The following is a 19,921-nucleotide window of genomic DNA, read 5'->3' on the forward strand; positions in this document are numbered from 1 at the left end:
TATTTTTTAAAATATGTTCTTATTTATTGTGCTATATATTTTAAGGTATATCATATATTTTATTAGATGTTATATAAAACATCAAATATATTATTACATATCATATGCTATATATTTACTATTCTGTTGTTTTATTATATTATTTATTACTATTTTTATATTTCATAAAATATGTTACCTATTTCATAAAACATGTTAACATATAATGGGTTTATTATCTTTAATAAAGCAAGAAATAAATATTTTAAAATTGTATCAGTTTTATTAGTTTCAATTCTAAAGCAGCAAACAGTGATAGATAGGATCTTCATAAAAAAAACTCTGTGGGAAACTCAATAATTTTCAAGTATGTAAAGGAGTCCTGAGAACAAAAACTTTGAGAATTGCTGCTATAGTGGACAGAATGTTGACCTCATAGTTAGGAATATCTGGGATCAAATCCCATCTTGAACATTCACTTTCTCTATGACCTTGGGCAAACGAGTTAACCACTTTGGGCCTCAGTTTCCTCATCTGTAAAATGAAGAAGTTGGACCCAGTATCTTCTAAGCGCCCTTCTAACTCAAAATTGATGATCATGTGATCTTATGATCCTATGGAAAAGCCAGTAAATAAATAAATAAATACATAAATGAGAATTTAAAAAGAAAAAAAAAGGCATTTACTAAGTGCTTACCATGTCCCAAGCACTGTGCTAAGCAGAGAATACACTAGCAGGTGGACAGGACTTGGGAAGGTTTCCTGCAGAAGGTGAGACATGAGCTGGGTATTGAAGGAAGCCAGGGAAACCATCAGGTAGAGGGGACGAGGCAGAGCATTCCAGACTGAGGGAATGACCAATGCAAAGGGTGGACGTGGAAGATGGAATATTATGTTTGAGGACTTACAAGTAAGCCAGGTTGTCAGATCACAAAGTACATGGAGGCAAAGAAAATATAAGAAGTCTAGAAAGGTAGAAAGAGACCAGGATGAGAAGATCTTTAAGTGCTAAACAGACAAGTTTATATTTGATACTGAAACCAATTGATTGGGGAAGGGGAAGGATGTATTCAGACTTACACTTTAGAAAAATCACTTTGGCAGCAGAGTAGAGGACGGACCAGAGCAGACAAAAAGCAGGGAGACTTGTCAGAGAACTAATCAGACCAGATGACAGGTGATAAAGACCTTAACTAGAGTGGTGACTGAGAGTAGAGAAAAAGGGCCCTATATGACAGATGTTCTGAAGGCAGCATTGGTAAGATTTAGCAACGGATTGTATGTGTGGGATGAGTTAGAGGATGGATTTGTGGATAAACCAAGACTAAGAGCCTGGGCTACTCTCAAAAGTAAAAAGGAAGTTGGGAAAATAGGATTTGAGGGAAATGTTTTGAACATGGAGCTTCTGAGATGCTTCTGGGAGATCCAGTTTGAACGTCTAAGAGGCCTTTGGTGATGTAGGACTCTAGCTCAGGAGACAGTTTAAGGGTAGATATAGAGGTTGAGAATCATTTACAGAGAGATAATTGAACCCATGAGATCACTAAGTGAAGCAGTATAAAGGAAAAGAAAAGAGGGGTCAAGACAAAATCTTGGATGGGGAGGGGCTATACCCATGGTTATTGGTCATGGTGGGTGAAAAAGCAGTAAATAAGACTGAAAAGGAGTAGTCAGTCAGATAAAAGCAATATCACACAAACCCAGATAGAAGAGAGCATCCTGACATCATCATCATCATCATCATTGCTAGCATTTATATAGTAACTTTAATGTTTGCAAAGTGCATCTCAAATGTTGTCATTTTGTTCTAGCGAAAATCCTAGGACATAGGTACTGTTGTTATTCCCATTTTACAGATGAGGAAACAGACCAACAGAGTTCAAGTGACTTGCTCAGGGTAGCACAGCTAATGAGTGTGTGAGGTCAGATTTGAACTCAGGTCTTTCTGGCTCCAGGTATAAGGTTCTATCCACAGCTCCAGGTAGCTGCCTAGTTGATTAATGGTGTCAAATGTTAGAATCAAGCACTATTAAAGGCTAATTTCTTCATTATCACCAGAGTTGGATTACATCAGACATTAACCTAGGGAGGCCTAAGGTACAGAGTCCAAACTGGTATATGTATACATATATATACATGTATATGAGATATACATGTGGATGTATGTAAATGTGTATTCATACATATGTACACGTACATATGTATGAATATATCCACTAGAAATCCACAATTAAAAGGTAAGGGAGGAGACCATTTAGCAAAACTAGCATTTCCTAGTCAAGCACCATAATTTAAATACCATTTAATCCTATGTAAGTTACAGGGGTCTGAAGAGTCCAAAGGTATAATCCAAGGTAGTTTTGGTGTGATGGGTGTATTTTAGCTTGCAGCTCAGTGTATCCCAGGGTAAAAAAAGTCATTCAATCCTAGATGACCAAAAGAATGGTCTGAAGACTTCCTGGGAAGCAAATCCTGATCATTCTTTGGTGCCACTTCCTTGCCAAACCCTACAGGAAACTCTCTTATGCAGTTAGCTGCTAATAATAGTAGCAATAATAATAACTAGCGTTTATGTTGGCTATAAGATTTGCAAAGTGCTTTGCATATGTGTGTCTTGTATTTATCTCATCTGATCTCACTGGATTGACCTGGCATCCACTTCTACCCTTTTCTTGAAGGCCCCCGCAGTTGAAACTGACTTTATTTCTTCCTCCTCCCTTGAGATATCACTTATATTGTTACCTTGACTTTCCTTGTGAAATGACTAGGAAATATGGCCAGAATTCTGATTTGATCCCTATGGATTTGAATATTTACACCCCAATTGCTGTGCCCTGAGAATAAAAAGATCTTTCAGAAGACAAGAAGAAATTATTTTAACACAGCACTTAATCACCTTCTCCTCTTTGAAACATAGATAGAAAATATCTACAGCCTTGGCATGTAGGCTTCCTAAGGGTCTTGCTCTGTCATTGATGATAACTCTAAGGAATTTGTGGGTAGCCTGCTGTGAACTCTCTATCCCAGCAGAGGACTAATCACCAGAAAAGCTTTCACTTCAGGAGAAGATTTTTTAAAGTTGCAAACTCTCCTAAGGAAAGTTAAGATTGAGGCCTTGATCTACATAGCTTCTATTTGGCTATAATCAAAGGTTAATTGTAAAAGATGTCTGGGGCCTTAGCTTTGTTTAAAATGAATCTGTGGGAGTAGAAACAGGACTTCTGTGGGGCTCCTGCTCCCACCTCCTACAATTCATGTAAAAATTGACTCTAAACAAACTTTGGAGATACAAAACCCACAAAATGACACAGAGAAGCTAACCTCCTGCTGAAGACAGGCTGGCAGGCTGGCAGCAAGCTGCCAACACAGCACTCTGGAAGCCAATCCCAGCCCGGGGAGAGCCCAAGGTTTTAGCCTCAATCAGGGCAGCCACAGCCAGCCCCAGGCTGGAGGGACTTCAGATCACCAGCAGCTATGGCAGTTTCCAGAATTATCAACCCATAGATGCTAAGGACAAAGTGAGAGGTCAGTGCAGCGTGGATTTTGGGACCTGGGAGGTCGGGAGTGTGGGCCTGCCTCTGCCCCCAGAGAAAGAAGCGGTTGAGGCGTGGTAGCAGACCAGCCACTGCCACATGGCTGCTTCAGAGTTCCAGGCCTGCAGATTGTAGGGGGACAAAGTGACTAGTCTGAGGGTTAGTCTTAGGTTTAACCTGCTTGGATCTGGATCACTATCTGGGGTGGAGGTCCTAGGGTGTGTGACTAGTGTGCCAGAGCCAGTGGACGCTTCAGAGAGGACAGCCAACTAATAGCTCCAGTAGCTGAAAAAACCCCAGTGATTTGGGACAAAGCTCCCCCCTCTGGTAGCAGAGTTCTACTGTGGCAAAAAGATCAAAAGTCAAGTAACTGAGTGGCAACATGAGAAAGCAAAGGAAGCAAAGCAAGCACAGTGGTCCAACTTTGGATTCCTTTTTTGGGGACAAAAAGGATCAAAGCATGAAACAGGAAGAAGACAGAGAAGTCAGAACACTGGCACCAAAAGCTTTCATCAAAAGAATAATCTGCTTACAAGCCATAGAGGAGCTTAAGAAGGATTTTGAAAACCAAATAAGAGAAGTGGGGGAAAAATTGGGAAGAGAAATGAGAATGATGCAAGAAAATTATGAAATGAGAGTCAGCAACCTGACTGAAGAAAATAACACCTTAAAAAATAAACTAACTCAAATGGCAAAAGAGTCCCAAAAAGCCAATGAGGAGAATGCCTTAAAAAGCTGAATTTGCCAGATGGAAAAAGAATCTCAAAAGCTCACTGAAGAGAATCATTTCTTCAGAATTAGATTAGAGCAAATAGAAGCTAGTGACTTTATGAGAAATCAAGAAACAGATCCAAAAGAATGAAAAAAATAGAAGGCAATGTAAATATCTCATTGGAAAAACCACTGACCTGGAAAATAGATCCAGAGAGATAATTTTAAAATTATTGGACTACCTGAAAGCCATGATCAAAAAAAGAACCTAGAAATCATCCTTCAAGAAATTATCAAGGAAAATTGCCCTGATGTTTTAGAAACAGAGGGCAAAATCAAGGTTGAAAGAGTCCACTGATCACCTCCTGAAAAAGATCCCCAAAAGAAAACTCCTAGGAATATTATAGCCAGGTTCCAGAGTTCCCAAATCAAGGAGAAAATATTTTAAGCAGCCAGGAAGAAACAATTTGAATATTGTGGAAACACAATCAGGATAACACAGGATCTGGCAGCTTCTACACTGAGTGAATGAAGGGCTTAGAATATGATATTCCAGAGGTCAAAGGAGCTGGGATTAAAACCAAGAATCACCTACCCAGCAAAATTGAGTATCATGTTTCAGGAGAAAATATGGTCATTCAATGGAATAGAAGACTTTCAAGCATTCTTGATGAAAAAACCAGAGCTGAATAGAAAATTTGACATTCAGATATAAGAAGCAAGAGAAGCATGAGAAGGTAAACAGGGAAAAGAAATCATAAGGAACTTATCAAAGATGAACTACTTATATTCCTACATGGAAAAACAATAATTGTAACTTATGAAATTTTTCTCAGTATGAGAATAGTTGAAGGAAATATAAATGTGTGTATATATATATATATAAACACATATGTATATATATATGTATGTATACAGGACCAATTTAATAGAAAGGGATGATACTTAAAAAGTGAAATTAAGAGATGAGAGGGGAATATAATGAGAGGAGATGGGGGAAGATAGAATGGGGTAAATTATCTCATATAGAAGAGGCAAGGGAAAACTGTTACAATGGAGGGGAAGAACAGGAATGTAAAAGGGAATGAGTCAACCTTATTCTCATTGAATTGGGCTTAGGGAGGGAATGACATACACACTAAATAGGGTATCTCACCCTACAGGAGAGTAGGGGGGAAGAGGATGAGAGGGGGGATGATGGAAGGAAGGGCAAGCTGGGGGGGAGGGAAGTTGGAAGCACCCAGTTTTGAAAAGGGACAGAATCAAAGTAGATAATAGAACTAGTAGGGGGTGGGATAGGATGGAGGGAAATATAGTCAGTCTTTCACAATATATCCACTATGGAAATGTTTTGCATAGCTACACATGTACAACCTATATTGAATTGCTTATCTTCCCAGTAAGGGTGAGTGATGAGGGAGGTAGGGAAAAAATCTGGAATTCAAAGGTTTAAAATCAAATGTTTAAAATATATGTATATGTTTATTATTATTATTATTTTACATGTAACTGGGAAATAAGATATACAGGCACTGGGGCATAGAGATCCACCATTCCCTACTGGAAAGTCAGAGGGGGGATGGGGGAAGATATGAAAGAGAGCAGATTGGGGGAGGGGATATTCAGTGGGATCGATGTTTTGGACTGGTGGCTAGGGGAAAAATGGGAAGAAAATTTTTAACTCAAAATCTTGTGGAAATAAATTATTTAAAAAATTAATAATAAAATTAAATTAAATTAATCTGTGAGGGCCCATCCCTTGTCAAATAATAAAAATACTATTTGCATGTCCTTAGAAAGAAGCAGATTTTTGTTTTTCCAATATTTGCAAGGGACCTGAGGAAAGAAAGGGAAGAATGAGACAAGTCTTGTATCCCCTAATGGAAAGGATTCTCCTCCCTCCTCATTCCTCACACACCTTCCTTGTGGGAAGTTCAAGGTCTATCTACTGGATGACCATAACCCCTTTTCATATGTCAAGTTTGCCTAAGATAAGAAGCACTTGGTTTCTAGGTTCCATGTTTTTCCTTTCTATCTAATGATCTCTGAAGCATCCTTCCATGTGACCAAAATTGAATATCTCTTTTCCTTTGTTTATCTCTTTTCCTGTCCTCTAGCGGTCATTCCTCTCACCGACTCTGAACACAAATTACTACCTTTGCACTTTGCAGTTGATCCTGGGAAGGACTGGGAATGGGGAAAAGATGACAATGATAATGCCAGATTAGCCAAGTAAGACACTGACTCTTTCCCCCCATCCCTGGGCAAATATGCTTCCTTCCCATTCACCTCTCCCTCAATCTAATTTAGCTAAAGGGGAAGAGGAAAGTGAGTGGTGTGGAACCTAATTTTGGCGTGGGGAGGGAATAAATGCTCATACCTGTCTATTCTAAGAGGGGGACAGTGAATGACTGTAATTCTTGGGATATGTGTAGGATGTTAGACTATTTTCTCCTAACAGATACAGAAAGCCTTGGGTGGGAGAGATGTAGCTGTGTGTGTGTCTGTGTGTGTGTGTGTGTGCGCGCGCACGTGCATGCACGCTAGTGAGGGTATGTTTGATTTGAGTTTAACATGACACATTTTAGACTCATTTTGTATGTGTTTTGTTTTATTTTTCCCAAACTCCTCAGTTTGATACTATCTCTAGAAGCCAAGCTGAACCTTCTGCACAGCTACATGAATGTCACTTGGATCCGCATCCCCTCTGAAACCCGGGTAAGCCTCTCATCTCTAGGCAGAAACAAAGACCTCTTGGTATTCAAGGTCAGAGGCAAAATGCTTGACGATATGAAAATGAGTGGCAGGAACAAACACATCTAGCCTGGGCTCCATCCCTCCCTCAGCTTCTTTCCCTAATGACTGTCCTTTCCTAGTCTGGACTTGTCCTTTCCAAGGAAACTTCCCCAAAGTGCCCTCCTCCAGAGGCCCCCTTGTTAGAAGAGCGATTAACAGCTCTCCTCCACATTCCCATCTTCCCACGGGGACTGCTCATCCTTCCCCTTCCCACCTCATTTCATACTCTCACTAGAGATTGTGAGGAGGAGGAAAGAGGAGCCGTATTTTTTTTCTAATGAATGGAAAAAGATTAAAAAAAAAAAAAGCTGAGTGTATAACAAAGATGCCACCCGTCCTTTTGTCTTCTTTTCCTGGGAATAGAGTATGAATTAGGTCAAGTAGCCCATACTTTCGTGTGTGTGTGTGTGTGTGCTAAGCAAATGGGGGGGTGGGGGAGGAAACCGGTTTTCTTTCTTTTTATTTTTTTTTTAATATAAAGAAGAGAGAGGAAAAACATGCTTGCTCAGAAAACAGGCTTTAGACAAGTCACAACGTAGAAATATCTCTCTTCCAAGATCAGAACATGCTGTGCTCCCTTGTAGAAGAATTAATTATAAGCTTTGTGTGTTTGTGTGAATAATGGGGGATGGAAGGGAGTGGTGGAGGGGGCAGGAATTTAAGACAGATTCTACAAATTTACTTCTTCTCCCAGTAGGTGGCACTTTCTCCCTAGATGTAAAAATTAGCCCAGCCAGGTCACTGGTTTGAAAAGACAGGCCTCAGACTTAGGGGAGTAAAAGTATGACCTCTAAACTGCCTTGGGGCAATCATTCCACCTCTTTCTGGTTGGCCCATTCTGGTAGGCAGAGTGAGGGGCTTCAGTGCTTTTCCTGCCTTGACAATTATTAGTGCCATTCCCTTTAAGGATCTGATTTATTTGGCATTTTATAATTTGATGAGTGGAGTCTGGGGGAGAATGATGGATTTTTTTTAAAGCTTGGTTTGGTGTAGTGGGAAGTAAGGGAAATGAAGTTGGAGTTCTGTAGCTTTCTAGCTATGTGATCTTGGGCAAGTCTCTTCACTTCTGGGCCTCATCATTAAAAGAAGGGAGGCAAGAGCATCTAGGTGGCACAGTGAATAGAGCACCAGCCCTGGAGTCAGGAGGACATGAGTTCAAATTCAGCCTCAGACACTTGACACTTACTAGCTGTGTGACCCTGGGCAAGTCACTTAACTCCAATTGCCTTGCCTTCCCCCCTCCAAAAGAAAAATAAGGGAGGCAGGTTAAATCATTTCTGAGATTCCTTGAAGTACACTTTAAACACTCATCTTTTCCTTCAGTCCCCTTAGATTCCAATCTGTGTTTGTTCTCTCATGTCTCAGAATTGGTTTACTGTATGTAAATGTTAAAATATGTAAATGTCCTTGGCTTCATCCCATCAAGGCAGGGCTCAGAGGTAGAAATGTTGTGAAACAAGGATGAGGAGGGTTAGTCAAAAATTGTGGGTTAGACTCAGTGCTCTGAATCCACATCCCATGGTACCATGCTGCCCAGGAGAGCTGGCTTTCCTCTTTCATACAGTGTGTGGATTGGCCCCTAGACAAGACAAGACTTTTCATGAACCAGATGTGATGGAGGTAAGGTACTACTATTGCTTGAATGTGTTATTGAGTCATTTCATGGCCCAATCTGGAGTTTTCTTGGCAAAGATAGTGGAGTAGTTTGCCATTTTCTTCTCAAGCTCATTTCACTGATGGGGAAACTGAGGCAAGCAAGGTTACGTGATTTGCCCAGGGTCACACAGCTAGTAAGAGTCTGAGGCCAGATTTGAACTCAAGAAGATGAGTCTTTCTGACTCCAGGCCAGGCACTCTAACCACTGCACCACCTGGATGCCCTACCCAGTGGCTTAAGCATAGCTCAGCGGAAAGAGTGCTAGGTTTAGAGTCATAGTATGAGGAGTGATATCTTGGTTCTGTTATTTAACACTGATGTAACTTTGATCTAGTCATTTAACTGAAAAAAAAAAAAACATAAAATGAATCTTCAATTTTCTCATCTGTAAAATGAAGATGTTGAACTATGTGACCTTTATTCTCTGGTTTTATGCATCCTTTAGAAGCAAGAAATGGGCCTACCTCTCAACACTTTCAAGTCTCATCTTGAGATGGTACCAGTGGAAGCCATCAGGTGTCATGAGTTAATTATAGATCTAGTCTTTCCAGGAGCAGTCAATGGAGGGAGTGACCAGCCCTTAGCTCTATGAGGTTCTATCATAGCGAAACTAGTCTTTGGCTTCCTCTTACTGTCCTCCTCCAAGACTCTTTTATTTCTCCTACTTAAACTTTAGCATCTCTTCTCTTTGACCCTTTCTTTGTTATGGAATATATCCCGAGCTCCTGACCCTCAGAATCCTTTATTAAGCCACACCGTGGATAGAGTGTTGGACTTGGAATCAAGATGCCTTGAGTTCAAATCCTGCCTGCAATATTTCCAAGCTGTGTGACCATGAGCATGACATTTAAATCCCATGTCTGTTTTCTCATCTCTAAAATGGGGATAATAGGGATGGCCAGGTGGTGCAGTGAGTAACAGCGCCCACCCTGGCCTCAGATACTTGGCACCCACACAAAAAACAACTGGCCATGTAACCTTGCACAAGTTACTTAACCCCAATTGCTTTAAAAAAAAAAATGGGGATAATAATAATAGCACCTATTTCACATGGTTGTTGTGAAGACTAAATGAGATAACATGTAAAGCTCTTTGATAAATTTAAAGCACAAAATAAGTGTTAGCTATTGTTATTAATTGTGGTAAATAATAATAGTTGAATCTTTAATTAGATGTTAGTTTAAGGTGCCATATTTCCCAGGGGTAATTGTAATAAGGGACAATGAAAGATAAAAAAGCCAATTATTGAGGGGCGGCCAGGTGGCTCAGCAAGTAAGAGCACCGGCTCCAGTGTCAGGATGACCTGGGGATCAAATCCGGGCTCAGATACTTAGTACCACACCCAGAAATAACTGGCCGTGTAACCTTGAGCAAGTTACTTAACCCCGGTTGCTTAAAAAAAAAAAGCCAATTATTGAACCAAAGGATCTCTAATGGTAAAATTTCTGGCACCAATCAAGGAAAGATAATTTTTGTGCAGGGGTTTTTACTAAGGTTTTAACCTTCAAACTACATCTACCTGCCATTAAAATTATTCCTAAGAATATATCTTATATTTTTTGGGTTGTTTTACCATGTCCCTCTACTTGCCATTCCTCCTCCCTCATCAGCCCCTTGCCCAGTCTCAAGTTATTGAAAATCTTCCCATCTTCCTAGACCCAAGGCCATAAAGCCTTTTTTGATCACTCCTCCCAAATGGATCCTTCCTCTGAATTCTTCTACTACCTTTACCACCACAAGTACTAATACTTTTCCTTTTAGTTATCTTTTAGTTGTCTTTTTTAGTTATCTTCTCTACCTATTATTATTCCTTTTCTCCCTGGCTAAATTGTAAGTACTTTGAGGACAGAGAATATGTCTGTCTTATATGTCTTGTTCATATCTATTCTATTGCCTTGCCCACTGAAGGTGCTCAAGAAACTTTTTGTTGGATGGATGGATAGATGGATGGATGGATGGGTGGAAGGGTGGATGGATGGGTGGGTGGGTGGGTGGATGGGTGGATGCATGGGTGAATGGATGGATGGAAGGGTAGATGGATGGGTGAGTGGGTGGGTGGATGGGTGGATTGATGGGTGAATGGATGGATGGAAGGGTGGATGGATGGGTGGATGGATGGATGAATGGATGGGTGGGTGGATGGATGGATGGATGGATGGATGGATGGATGGATGGATGGATGGATGGATGGATAATATGGTGCTTCAGAAAGAGTGCTAGATGATTGAAGTTAGGAAATCTGAGTTCAGATCTTGAGTTTGCTAATTACTGCTTTCTATGACTTTGTACAAATCACTTCCCCTCTCTGGCCTCAGCTTCCTCCTCCGTAAAATGGGGTGAGGAGAGCTTGAGGGGTGATTTAGTCTCTCTCATTTCTAATTCTACAGTTCTATGAGCCTGTTGTAGAATCATGAGTTTTGCTTACCCAGTCTTGGGAGGACGGGAGAGGGGAGGACAAGAAGGAGCAGTCTTAGCATGCTTTAAAGCGTGATATGATTATTACTGGTCCAGGTTTATTGAGTTTCTTAAAGTGTGCAAGGATCTGGGAGACTCTATATCTTGATACAGTGATTATCTCCAGAGGTTTCATCATTCAAGGGTCACTCTTACAGATGCAACTCCCTTTGCCCCACCCCATTCCACCCCTGCAAAAGTCCAACTTTCCTGTGTTTCTAGGCAACCTCCTTTATGATTTCACTGAAGAAAGAAAGAAGAAAAGAAACCCAAGCTCCATTTTCAGAAATGTAGTCAGATGGCAACAATCCTGCTAATTTAACATGCAGATTATAGGGTCTCTACAGTGCATTAGTATAAACGCCTTCGGTCATGCCTTTTAAAAACCCTGCTTATTATTGCTGCCGAATAGATCATGTTTCTGTCCCTCCAGATTTTCGTCTAAGTACTTCATGTCCTGTGAACAAAAAAAGAGGCTAATTAAACAGTATGTAGAGACTCGTCAGAGTGTAGCCTTAAAGGTCAAAATCACAGAGGGATTTTATTATTGTTGTTTCTTTTAAGTTAAGCTTTTCCTTCAACAATGGTCTTTTTCAGATCACACTTATTCTTAATTTTTCTTGTTTAGGCTCCTTTGGCCCAGCCTGAATCTCCTACAGCTTCAGCAGGGGAGGATGTTCAGTCTTTGGCTGACTCCATGGACTCAGACAGAGATTCCATCTGTAGTAATTCCAATAGCAATAATGGCAAGAATGGGAAAGAAAAGGAGAAGGACAAACAGAGAAAGGAAAAGGACAAGAACAGGACCGATTCTGTGGCCAATAAGCTGGGGAGTCTCAGCAAAACCCTCGGAATCAAACTGAAGAAGAACATGGGAGGCCTTGGGGGGCTGGTCCATGGGAAAATGGGACGAGCCAATTCAGGGAATGGGAAGAATGGTGATGGGTCAGATAAAGTCAAGGAGAAGAAGTCCAAATCTCGAAAAGGCAGCAAGGAGGAGTCAGGCCAGTCAGCGAGCACATCCCCCTCAGAAAAAAACACCCCATCTCCCACTGACAAGGCAAGTGTGTCTCCCGTTGAGAAAAACACCAAGACTCTCTCAGATAAGCAGTCAGACCCATGGAAGTATAGCACTGATGTGAAGCTAAGCCTTAACATCTTGAGAGCTGCTATGCAAGGCGAGCGAAAGTTCATCTTTGCTGGTCTCCTCCTGACCAGTCACAGGCATCAATTCCACGAGGAAATGATTGGTTACTACCTGACCAGCGCTCAGGAGCGCTTCAATGCAGAGCAGGAACAGAAGCGGAAAGAGGCAGAAAAGAAGGCCTCACTCAGTGGGTCCTCCTGCAGGAAATTAGAACAAGAGGCCTTCTCCAAGGAAAAACTGGAATCGTCCCCTCAGGACAGGGCATCACCAGTCTTGCCTCAAAGCCATACAACTCAACTTGTTTTAAAATTCAAAGACCGTACCAGTCCCACCCCAGGGTCATTTTCTTCCCCTAGCAACAATGCAAAGAGGAATGGCCCCACTCCTGTTTCCGCCCACTATAGCCATACTCCACCAGTCCAGAGGCAAAGCGTGATCCATTTGCATGATGTCAACTCCAAGCCGTCCAGCTTCCAGGATGATACCTACAAGCCAGTGGTTGGCACTCTCAAAACTTGTGCCACATACCCCCAGCAGAATAGATCCCTGTCATCACAGAGCTACAGCCCTGCCCGAATAGCGGGCATCCGCACAGTGAACACAGTGGAATCTCTGACCTATGCCCTGCCCACAGAACACAAGTCCCAGACGTACACCAATGGCTTTAACACTGGTGACATTAGAGACTGCTTAGAATATGCGGATGAGGAAGCACCACAGACGTGGTTGAACAATGATAAAAACAGAGGCCGAAGCACAGTTTGCCCCATCTATTCCATTCAGCAGAACCGTTGTAAGAAGGAGAACTGTTCCTTTTATGGTCGCCCAGAGACTGAAAACTATTGTTCCTACTGCTACAAGGAGGAGCTCAAGCGTAGGGAGAGAGAGACCAAGGGCCACCGGCACTGAAGACTTCTGAGGCTCTTCCAAAACCAATTAGTCCCATCATTTTTTTTTTTTACGATGGCAAAGGTGGTGGATGACAGAGGAAAGCTAGTCCTTCCCAAAGGGAGTGACAGTCACTGTCAGGCTTGTGGCTTCTATTTGGAGAAAACACAGAAATCAGAGATGAATTTATCATAAAGAATTTATTTTCCATTTTGTCAGTGTCTTTTTTACACACCCTGGTCAGCTGAAAGGTCGTTTACCCTTTTTTGTCAGTGCCGTGTCTGTGTGTGGTCAGAAATCACTAATGGTGCCTGAACTTACGCGATGTCACTCAGGTAGTAGAAGGATAGGGGGAAAAGTCATACTATTGGAGATGTGATGATGTGTTAAGAAAGCATCTGCCTCATACACGTTGAAGATCCAATAGCCATCAGGAGAATCTTTGTGTTCCTCAAGAAAATAAACAAATTCCACAGCCCTTTGTTTTGAGAAGGGGATAATTTTTCATACTTTTTTTTAAAAAACATGGTGACTGACATCTTCCACAGTAGTTGACGTTTGTATAAATTCAATTAGCAATGCATTATGTAAAAACAAAATGTGAAGAGGTTTGTGTTGGTAGCTCTTCTGGGTATGCTTGTTAGCAAGTTTAAATGGAGGGGCTTTTGCTTCCTCCTACTGCCCCACTCAATCCTGTTGGGTGGGGAGGGGGCTAGAAAGGTCTTTTGACTATTTCTGACATTATGATCATTGTCATTGACCCTTTAAAAATATAAGGCTTCATCTCATAAGCAAACCCTCTTATCACGTTCATCTGTCTAAAGGCGACATTTACACTGCCATCAAAAGTAGCCCAGTTATCTCTAAAATGGGTACACTATAACCTACCTCACAGGGGTGTTGTGAGGTTTCTGTTCAAGTCTGTCAGCTGCCTGAAGATCCTCAGATGACAGGAGCTATTCAAGAGGGAGACAGGATGAAATTCCTCCCATTCACCACAAAGGCAGGTGGGATGCGTAAAACTCAATGAACTCATCCTGGTATGTGAGCAAAATGATACCAGTCCACTCAGATTTTTAATTTGACCACCTTTTTTTTTTAAGGGACTTTTGACCATGGGCATGTGGAAAACTTATGTAGCCAAGGGTGTGGCAGATGGTAGGTCAGGGAGCCATTTTTGGACAAAGAAAATGTACTGGTCAGCTTGTGAGCTCACTATGGAGACTGGCTTTGAAATGTCAGTGGTAATGGAGTTCAGAATCTACCCCTATTCAAAGTAGAATTGGGTGGAGTAAGTGATGAGGGAGAAATATTCCTCTCTGCTTAATTCAGGCCAAGGCCAGAGTGTTCTGTGCTGAATTTATAGAACCAACACCAGATATTATAGATCCTGTAACAGTTTTTGACCATAGGATGATGAGACCAAGGCCGGAACTCATTAAATTTTCCCTTTTCTTGTGTGGTGCCTCCCATAGGAAACATAAATTTCTCAAAAGTGTATCCTTAGCAACCCTCTTTTGTACAGCAATACCCATTGTCCTTTCATGGGTTACCTCTAGTGATAACAGCTGTTAGCCAAGGGAATGGATAACATCAAAAATTACCATTCCAATCAAATATTAGAACTTGTTTGTTTCTGAGGAATATAAACAAGGGACCGAAACCTCAATGACTAAAGAAAAATTAAAAGTACTCTTAGAGCCTTAGAACAGCACCTGATTCCTCCTTGACAACTGTTTCTGTGTGAGGTCATGACAATGTCAAGCCTCAGGAAAAAAAAAATTATGACAGGTAAAGCTGTCTCTTAATTTGAGCCAACTGCTTCACATCTGGAGAAGATGCTAAGAAGGAACACTAACAGCAAAAAAACAAAACACAAAAACAAAAAAAGCGATACTTTTTTTACTTGTTTTAAGTATTACAATAGAGTAATTCCTGTGAGTGATTAATTTTTTTATTCTGCGGCATGTGAGGTTTTCTGCAAGTTATTGGAGTTTTACATGAACAATTCCTTGAATCAAAATTCTTTAGTAAATAGAAAAAAAACTTTACTGGAAATTTTTTGAAAATTTTAATTTTCATGCTGAATAATACTTTGAATGTGTAACAATTAATAATGCATATGTTTCTCCTGTTACAGTTTTTTGTTACTCAAAAGAAGAAACAAAAAAAAGGTTTTTTTTTTCTTTCCTTTTTAAACTCTGGTATAAGGGTTTTCCAGCAGCTCTTTGGACTTATCTCATCTGTTCAGGCCAGAACTGTCTCTTTGTGACCCAAGTGTACTGCGTTGAGAAAAAATGGTTGCTTCATTTGTAGAATCCAGACGTTGACACAGATAAACAAACATATGGCTGCTCCTTCTAACAAGATTAAATACAAATTGGATAGCTAATATTAGTGATGCTCAAATATACATCCACAAATGGATAGAAGCCTCACAAGCACCCCGGGGGCCACGAGAGCATCAAACAAAGTCGGTTTGTTTCTTATTTTCTAATTGTACAGTCCTTCTGCCTGTCAGATTTTTCAAAAACAAAACTTGCTATGCAAATGTTTTACCTTTCTCATGCACTCTGCCTGGTTTAAAAACATATAGAATCCCTTCTTCTCTGCCCCTACCACCTAAAAAAAAAGTACATTGTAATAGAGGAAATTCTAAATTTTATGCAGAGTACTTAATTTTGTCACTTCTAATAGAATGTGGCAGTCTAGTCTTTTCCCTTGAAATGAAAAATAAATCTCACCCCTGCCCCACTGCCACCTTTGATGTATTGAAAGATAGTCCACCAAGACTTTTCTTTTTAACTGCTTTAGAAAGAGTTCTAAATCTACCCCTTAAGTAAGGTTTTAGACACGTCTCACCACAAAAATATTCGGTGTCCAAGACAATATGGCCTGGTCAAGCCAGCATACTGTCAATGCCTGGTGTAGGCTCTGATGGCACTACTCAAGCCCAGACATTGTTCCTGGCACTTAATTAAAGCTTGTTGATTGAGTTATCCATTTCACATCATAAAATAGTTGCATCCTCTATCCTTTTTCTTGAGAGCCATCCTTCCAACAGCATTTGCAAAAAAAAAAAAAAGGAAAAAACCTTATTTTTATATTATAATTTAATAATCCCAGACACCAATATGTTGCATGCTGCATAAAAGAATTAGGCTAGGTCTCTGTTCAAGAGTCTTTCTGACTAAATTATGATGTCATGCTGAATGTGAACCCGTAAAAAATGGTTTATTACTACAAGATGCATTTGTAGAAGGCATAATCACTTTTTAGAAGATTGCCAGTGTGGTATGGTGGAAATATTATTGACTTGGGAATCAGGAGACCTGGGTTTGAGTTCTGACTAGCTGTGTGACACCCAGCAAGTCATTAACCTTTTTGGCCCTTATCTCCTCATCATTCAAAATGAGGGAGTGGAACTAGATGGTCATAGCTCTAAGATTCTATGATTTATGTTTACTTTTGGAAGCAAAAAAGGGGGTAACAAAGAGGATGATAAATAGTAAAGGAATATTTTTCCCTAGAAAGATAGTAAGCATCATTAGGAGGAAGACCCCTCTCTCCAGAGAAACTGCCATAATTAGGTAATCAAAGCCCCAGCCCAGATAGTAAATGATGGCAGGTAGTCTACTTTCACTTTGGTCCACCTGGTTGGTTTTAATTCTTTATTTGGTGTCCTTATTGATGTGATAGCAAGATTCAGAGAGGCTCACCAAATATTCATAAAACAATGGAGGTCGTTTCGGTAATTTGCTTAACATTTATTTGCACACTTATTACCTGTGTATATGATTAAAAAAACAAAAGGTCTATTGTTGAAGGAAGGTGTTTGTAAGTGTATTATGTTTGTAGATTTCAGGCTGTATTATGTTGACATTTTACAAGCCAAGTTTAAATTGTAATATAGAAATTATTTTTATATTATTTTCAAAATATGCCACAGAGCAATATTTTGCGCCTTTATTATAAACAGGGTTGACACATTAGCGGGGTAACTTGAGCATTATTATGTAGACATTTAACCAGGAGAAGAGAGATATATAGTGTCCTCTAGAGTTCTGAATGCTATTTTTGTGTATGTCCTGAATTATCTATTGAAAGGTGGAACATGCAAATGTCTTTCATTGAAAAACTTGCTTTTTTTTTTCAGTTGGTGGAGTTTTGTCCCTTACTTTTCCCTTGTAACAAGCAGCTTCAGAATCCTTAAATTATCGTGGAGTTTTTGTTGCCTAAATAAATGTTCCCTCCCAGATGGCTTAACTGGGATTCAAAGCAATTTGAATCCATCCATGTGATTTCTAAAAGTGGATTTACTATTTGCAATGACTTGCGGTCAGAAGTGATGTGAATTTTTAAGTGTACCCTTTCCTCTCCCTGCCCCCCCCAAAATATTTGGGGAAAAGAAATCATGCTAGGGGGTTGAATTCTTAACCTTCCCTTACTTCTTCTAAGACTCTTAGGAAAATGGCTATTCAGCCACACAACCTGGAAGCCTGACTTGTTCTAAAACCTCATTTAGGATCCATAAACATACTTCACTAAAATCAAATGGACCCATAAAAATGTGATTAGGCAACTGAAGAGACTTCTGTATATCCAACAGTAGGTAAACTACAAGGAAAAAAATATCCCACCTATTGTTATGGAAAATTGGGAAACTGTTTCATTTGTGTATTAACATCCAGAGGGAAAGATGTGACTGAATTGCATGTATTTGCATCCTTATATATGTCTTTTTTTTCTGCTTTGTTCTATGTACATTATATTCATAGAAACCTTATGATACTACAAGTAATTGAAGGGCAAAATAAGAGCAGTCTCTCAGATAGAGAGAATCCCACCTTAGCCAACTTCAGTGTCTATTGTCAATCTACTTCCTAACCCTCATCATTACCTCTAGCCCAAATGCTTGGTGTTCCTTCTTTTAGGGGAATCTGGATTTGTTGGAAAATGAGCATGTAGTCCCAAGTCACAGGGACTATATATTCCAAGGACATCTAAATGATTGATGTACGTTCGCACTGTGGAAGGTCCAAGGCAGTTAGCAGCCAGCCAGTTCCAAACAGCCTTAAAGTTGTGACTTCCTGGGGACTGGAAGTCACTTAACTAGATACAGCCTCAGTCCCCACCTCCTCCTATAATCATGGCTGTAAATACTTTTAGTCACCCCAATTATGTGTTGTTCTGCTGGCTTCTGTTCTGCCTCCTGCTGAAATGCTTTGGGGGTATCAGACAAGGGTAGCCCTTCTAGAAAGTTATGCTTTCCCATAGGACACGTACACACAAGCTAGGAAAGGGAGCACAAATAAATATGGCATCTGAGTCAAGGCCCCCAGTAACCCTGGCCAAGTCCTAGTCATGAACGTTTATCAGTATATCCATAAGCAGTGGGAGAAGGGGGCTGTCCTCCTGCAAAAACTTAGAACATCAATCACTACAGATGTGTAGCCAGACATTGAGTCCTTTTTTAAGTAAGCTTTCATCTCCATAAAGTCATATCCCATACTGGGGTGAGATGTTTCATCAGTGATGCTCTGCTTTCAGAAGGGGTTTCAGGGTGGTCAATGGCATCCTGTAGAAAGTCAGTATTAAATCATTCTTGAAAACCTAAGGCCATATGCAGTCATTCTTGGTCTTCCTCAGTATCTCGTCCCCCCTCCCATTCTGCCTGGAGAATATAGGAGGATGCTGCCTTCAGCCCACTCGGGAACAACTGATCCCTGTTGGCTTTCCTCTCTTCTCTAGCATGACGATAATGCTTTCAGTCCACAAGGCTGAAACGAGTGCTTCCTTGCAGGAGCTGTTCAGAAGTTGCTGCCCCTGTACAATACCAGGCACTCAGCTTTTCATTTTCTCTTACAAAAAATAATTGGGAGAAATTCTCTCTATTTTTTTAAATTTTGTTATCTGCTTCATCCATATAAAAACATAAACCATAAATTTCTCTATACAGAAGCAGTGCATTATCTTGATTATCACCATTTTTTTTTATTCCCTCTGGGGAGAGTGCCTCAAGGAACTTTACAGATATACCTGCTGTGAACAATAAAACTCAGTTCATTCTGCAAAAGCCAAGAAATACAAATAAGATTTCAACCCACTTTTACACTGTCTCTCCAGGACACCAGCTAACTTAGTGGGGAAAAACAAATCAGTCAATCCAATTATTTCAGGATGTCAACACAGTTTTTAAGTTGTTTAAAAGGGAATAAAAGTAGAATCCATCATATTGTGGCCCTTAAGATGCCTGAAAAAGGGGATTTCATCCTTGGTCCCATTCATAGAGTGTATTACTATCACTAAAAGTTGGGAATTTAAATCAGGCAAACTAGTTGAATTGCCCTACCTCCCACCTGCCTCCTTACACCTAGTCATATTCTAGGCTATGCTACCTGACTGTCCTAGATAACTAACAGGTATGGCAATATAAATATGGATGCAATGAGTGGATGCTGTGGTCAATATTTGTACTTTGCCCTAATGGACCTCTCCATAAATGCCATCTGCTCAGCTGTCTGCCTTAGAGGTCCAAAGTTAAAGCTGAGCATGACTCAGTAACTATGTCAATGGAACCCACTGCTACTTGTGAGTCAACCTTTTTTGTGATTCTCTTTCTCCTCTCCTCTTCCGTCCTCTCCTTTTCCTCCCCCTTCCCCTTTTCCCATTTTTATTCTTCTTTCTCCTCCTCCTTTTCATCCTCCCTTTTCTTCTTCTTCTTCTTCTTCTTCTTCTTCTTCTTCTTCTTCTTCTT

The 19,921-nt window shown here is 40.4% G+C and overlaps 1 protein-coding gene and 1 long non-coding RNA gene across 8 annotated transcripts in view; one reads left to right on the forward strand and one right to left on the reverse strand.

The window, feature by feature from the left end:
- Nucleotides 1-13,377, forward strand: part of OTUD7A (OTU deubiquitinase 7A) — a 420,410-nt gene extending 407,033 nt beyond the window's left edge. For all 7 annotated transcript variants that reach the window (XM_069098405.1, XM_069098403.1, XM_069098404.1 and 4 more), the window contains 3 exons: nucleotides 6,341-6,455; nucleotides 6,857-6,941; nucleotides 11,758-13,377. In XM_069098405.1, the coding sequence (XP_068954506.1) occupies nucleotides 6,341-6,455; nucleotides 6,857-6,941; nucleotides 11,758-13,185 (1,628 nt within the window). In that variant the 3' untranslated portion in view covers nucleotides 13,186-13,377. The remainder of the gene's footprint in view (nucleotides 1-6,340; nucleotides 6,456-6,856; nucleotides 6,942-11,757) is intronic.
- Nucleotides 10,846-19,921, reverse strand: part of LOC138169181 (uncharacterized) — a 16,744-nt gene continuing 7,668 nt past the window's right edge. Inside the window, exon 3 of the long non-coding RNA XR_011170285.1 lies at nucleotides 10,846-11,586. This is a non-coding gene — a long non-coding RNA (uncharacterized lncRNA). The remainder of the gene's footprint in view (nucleotides 11,587-19,921) is intronic.

This window comes from Petaurus breviceps, unplaced genomic scaffold (genome assembly GCF_028583685.1).
Source record: "Petaurus breviceps papuanus isolate PSGF00001 unplaced genomic scaffold, PetGlider_PUasm1.0 37, whole genome shotgun sequence".
NCBI classification, from domain to species: Eukaryota; Metazoa; Chordata; class Mammalia; order Diprotodontia; family Petauridae; genus Petaurus; species Petaurus breviceps.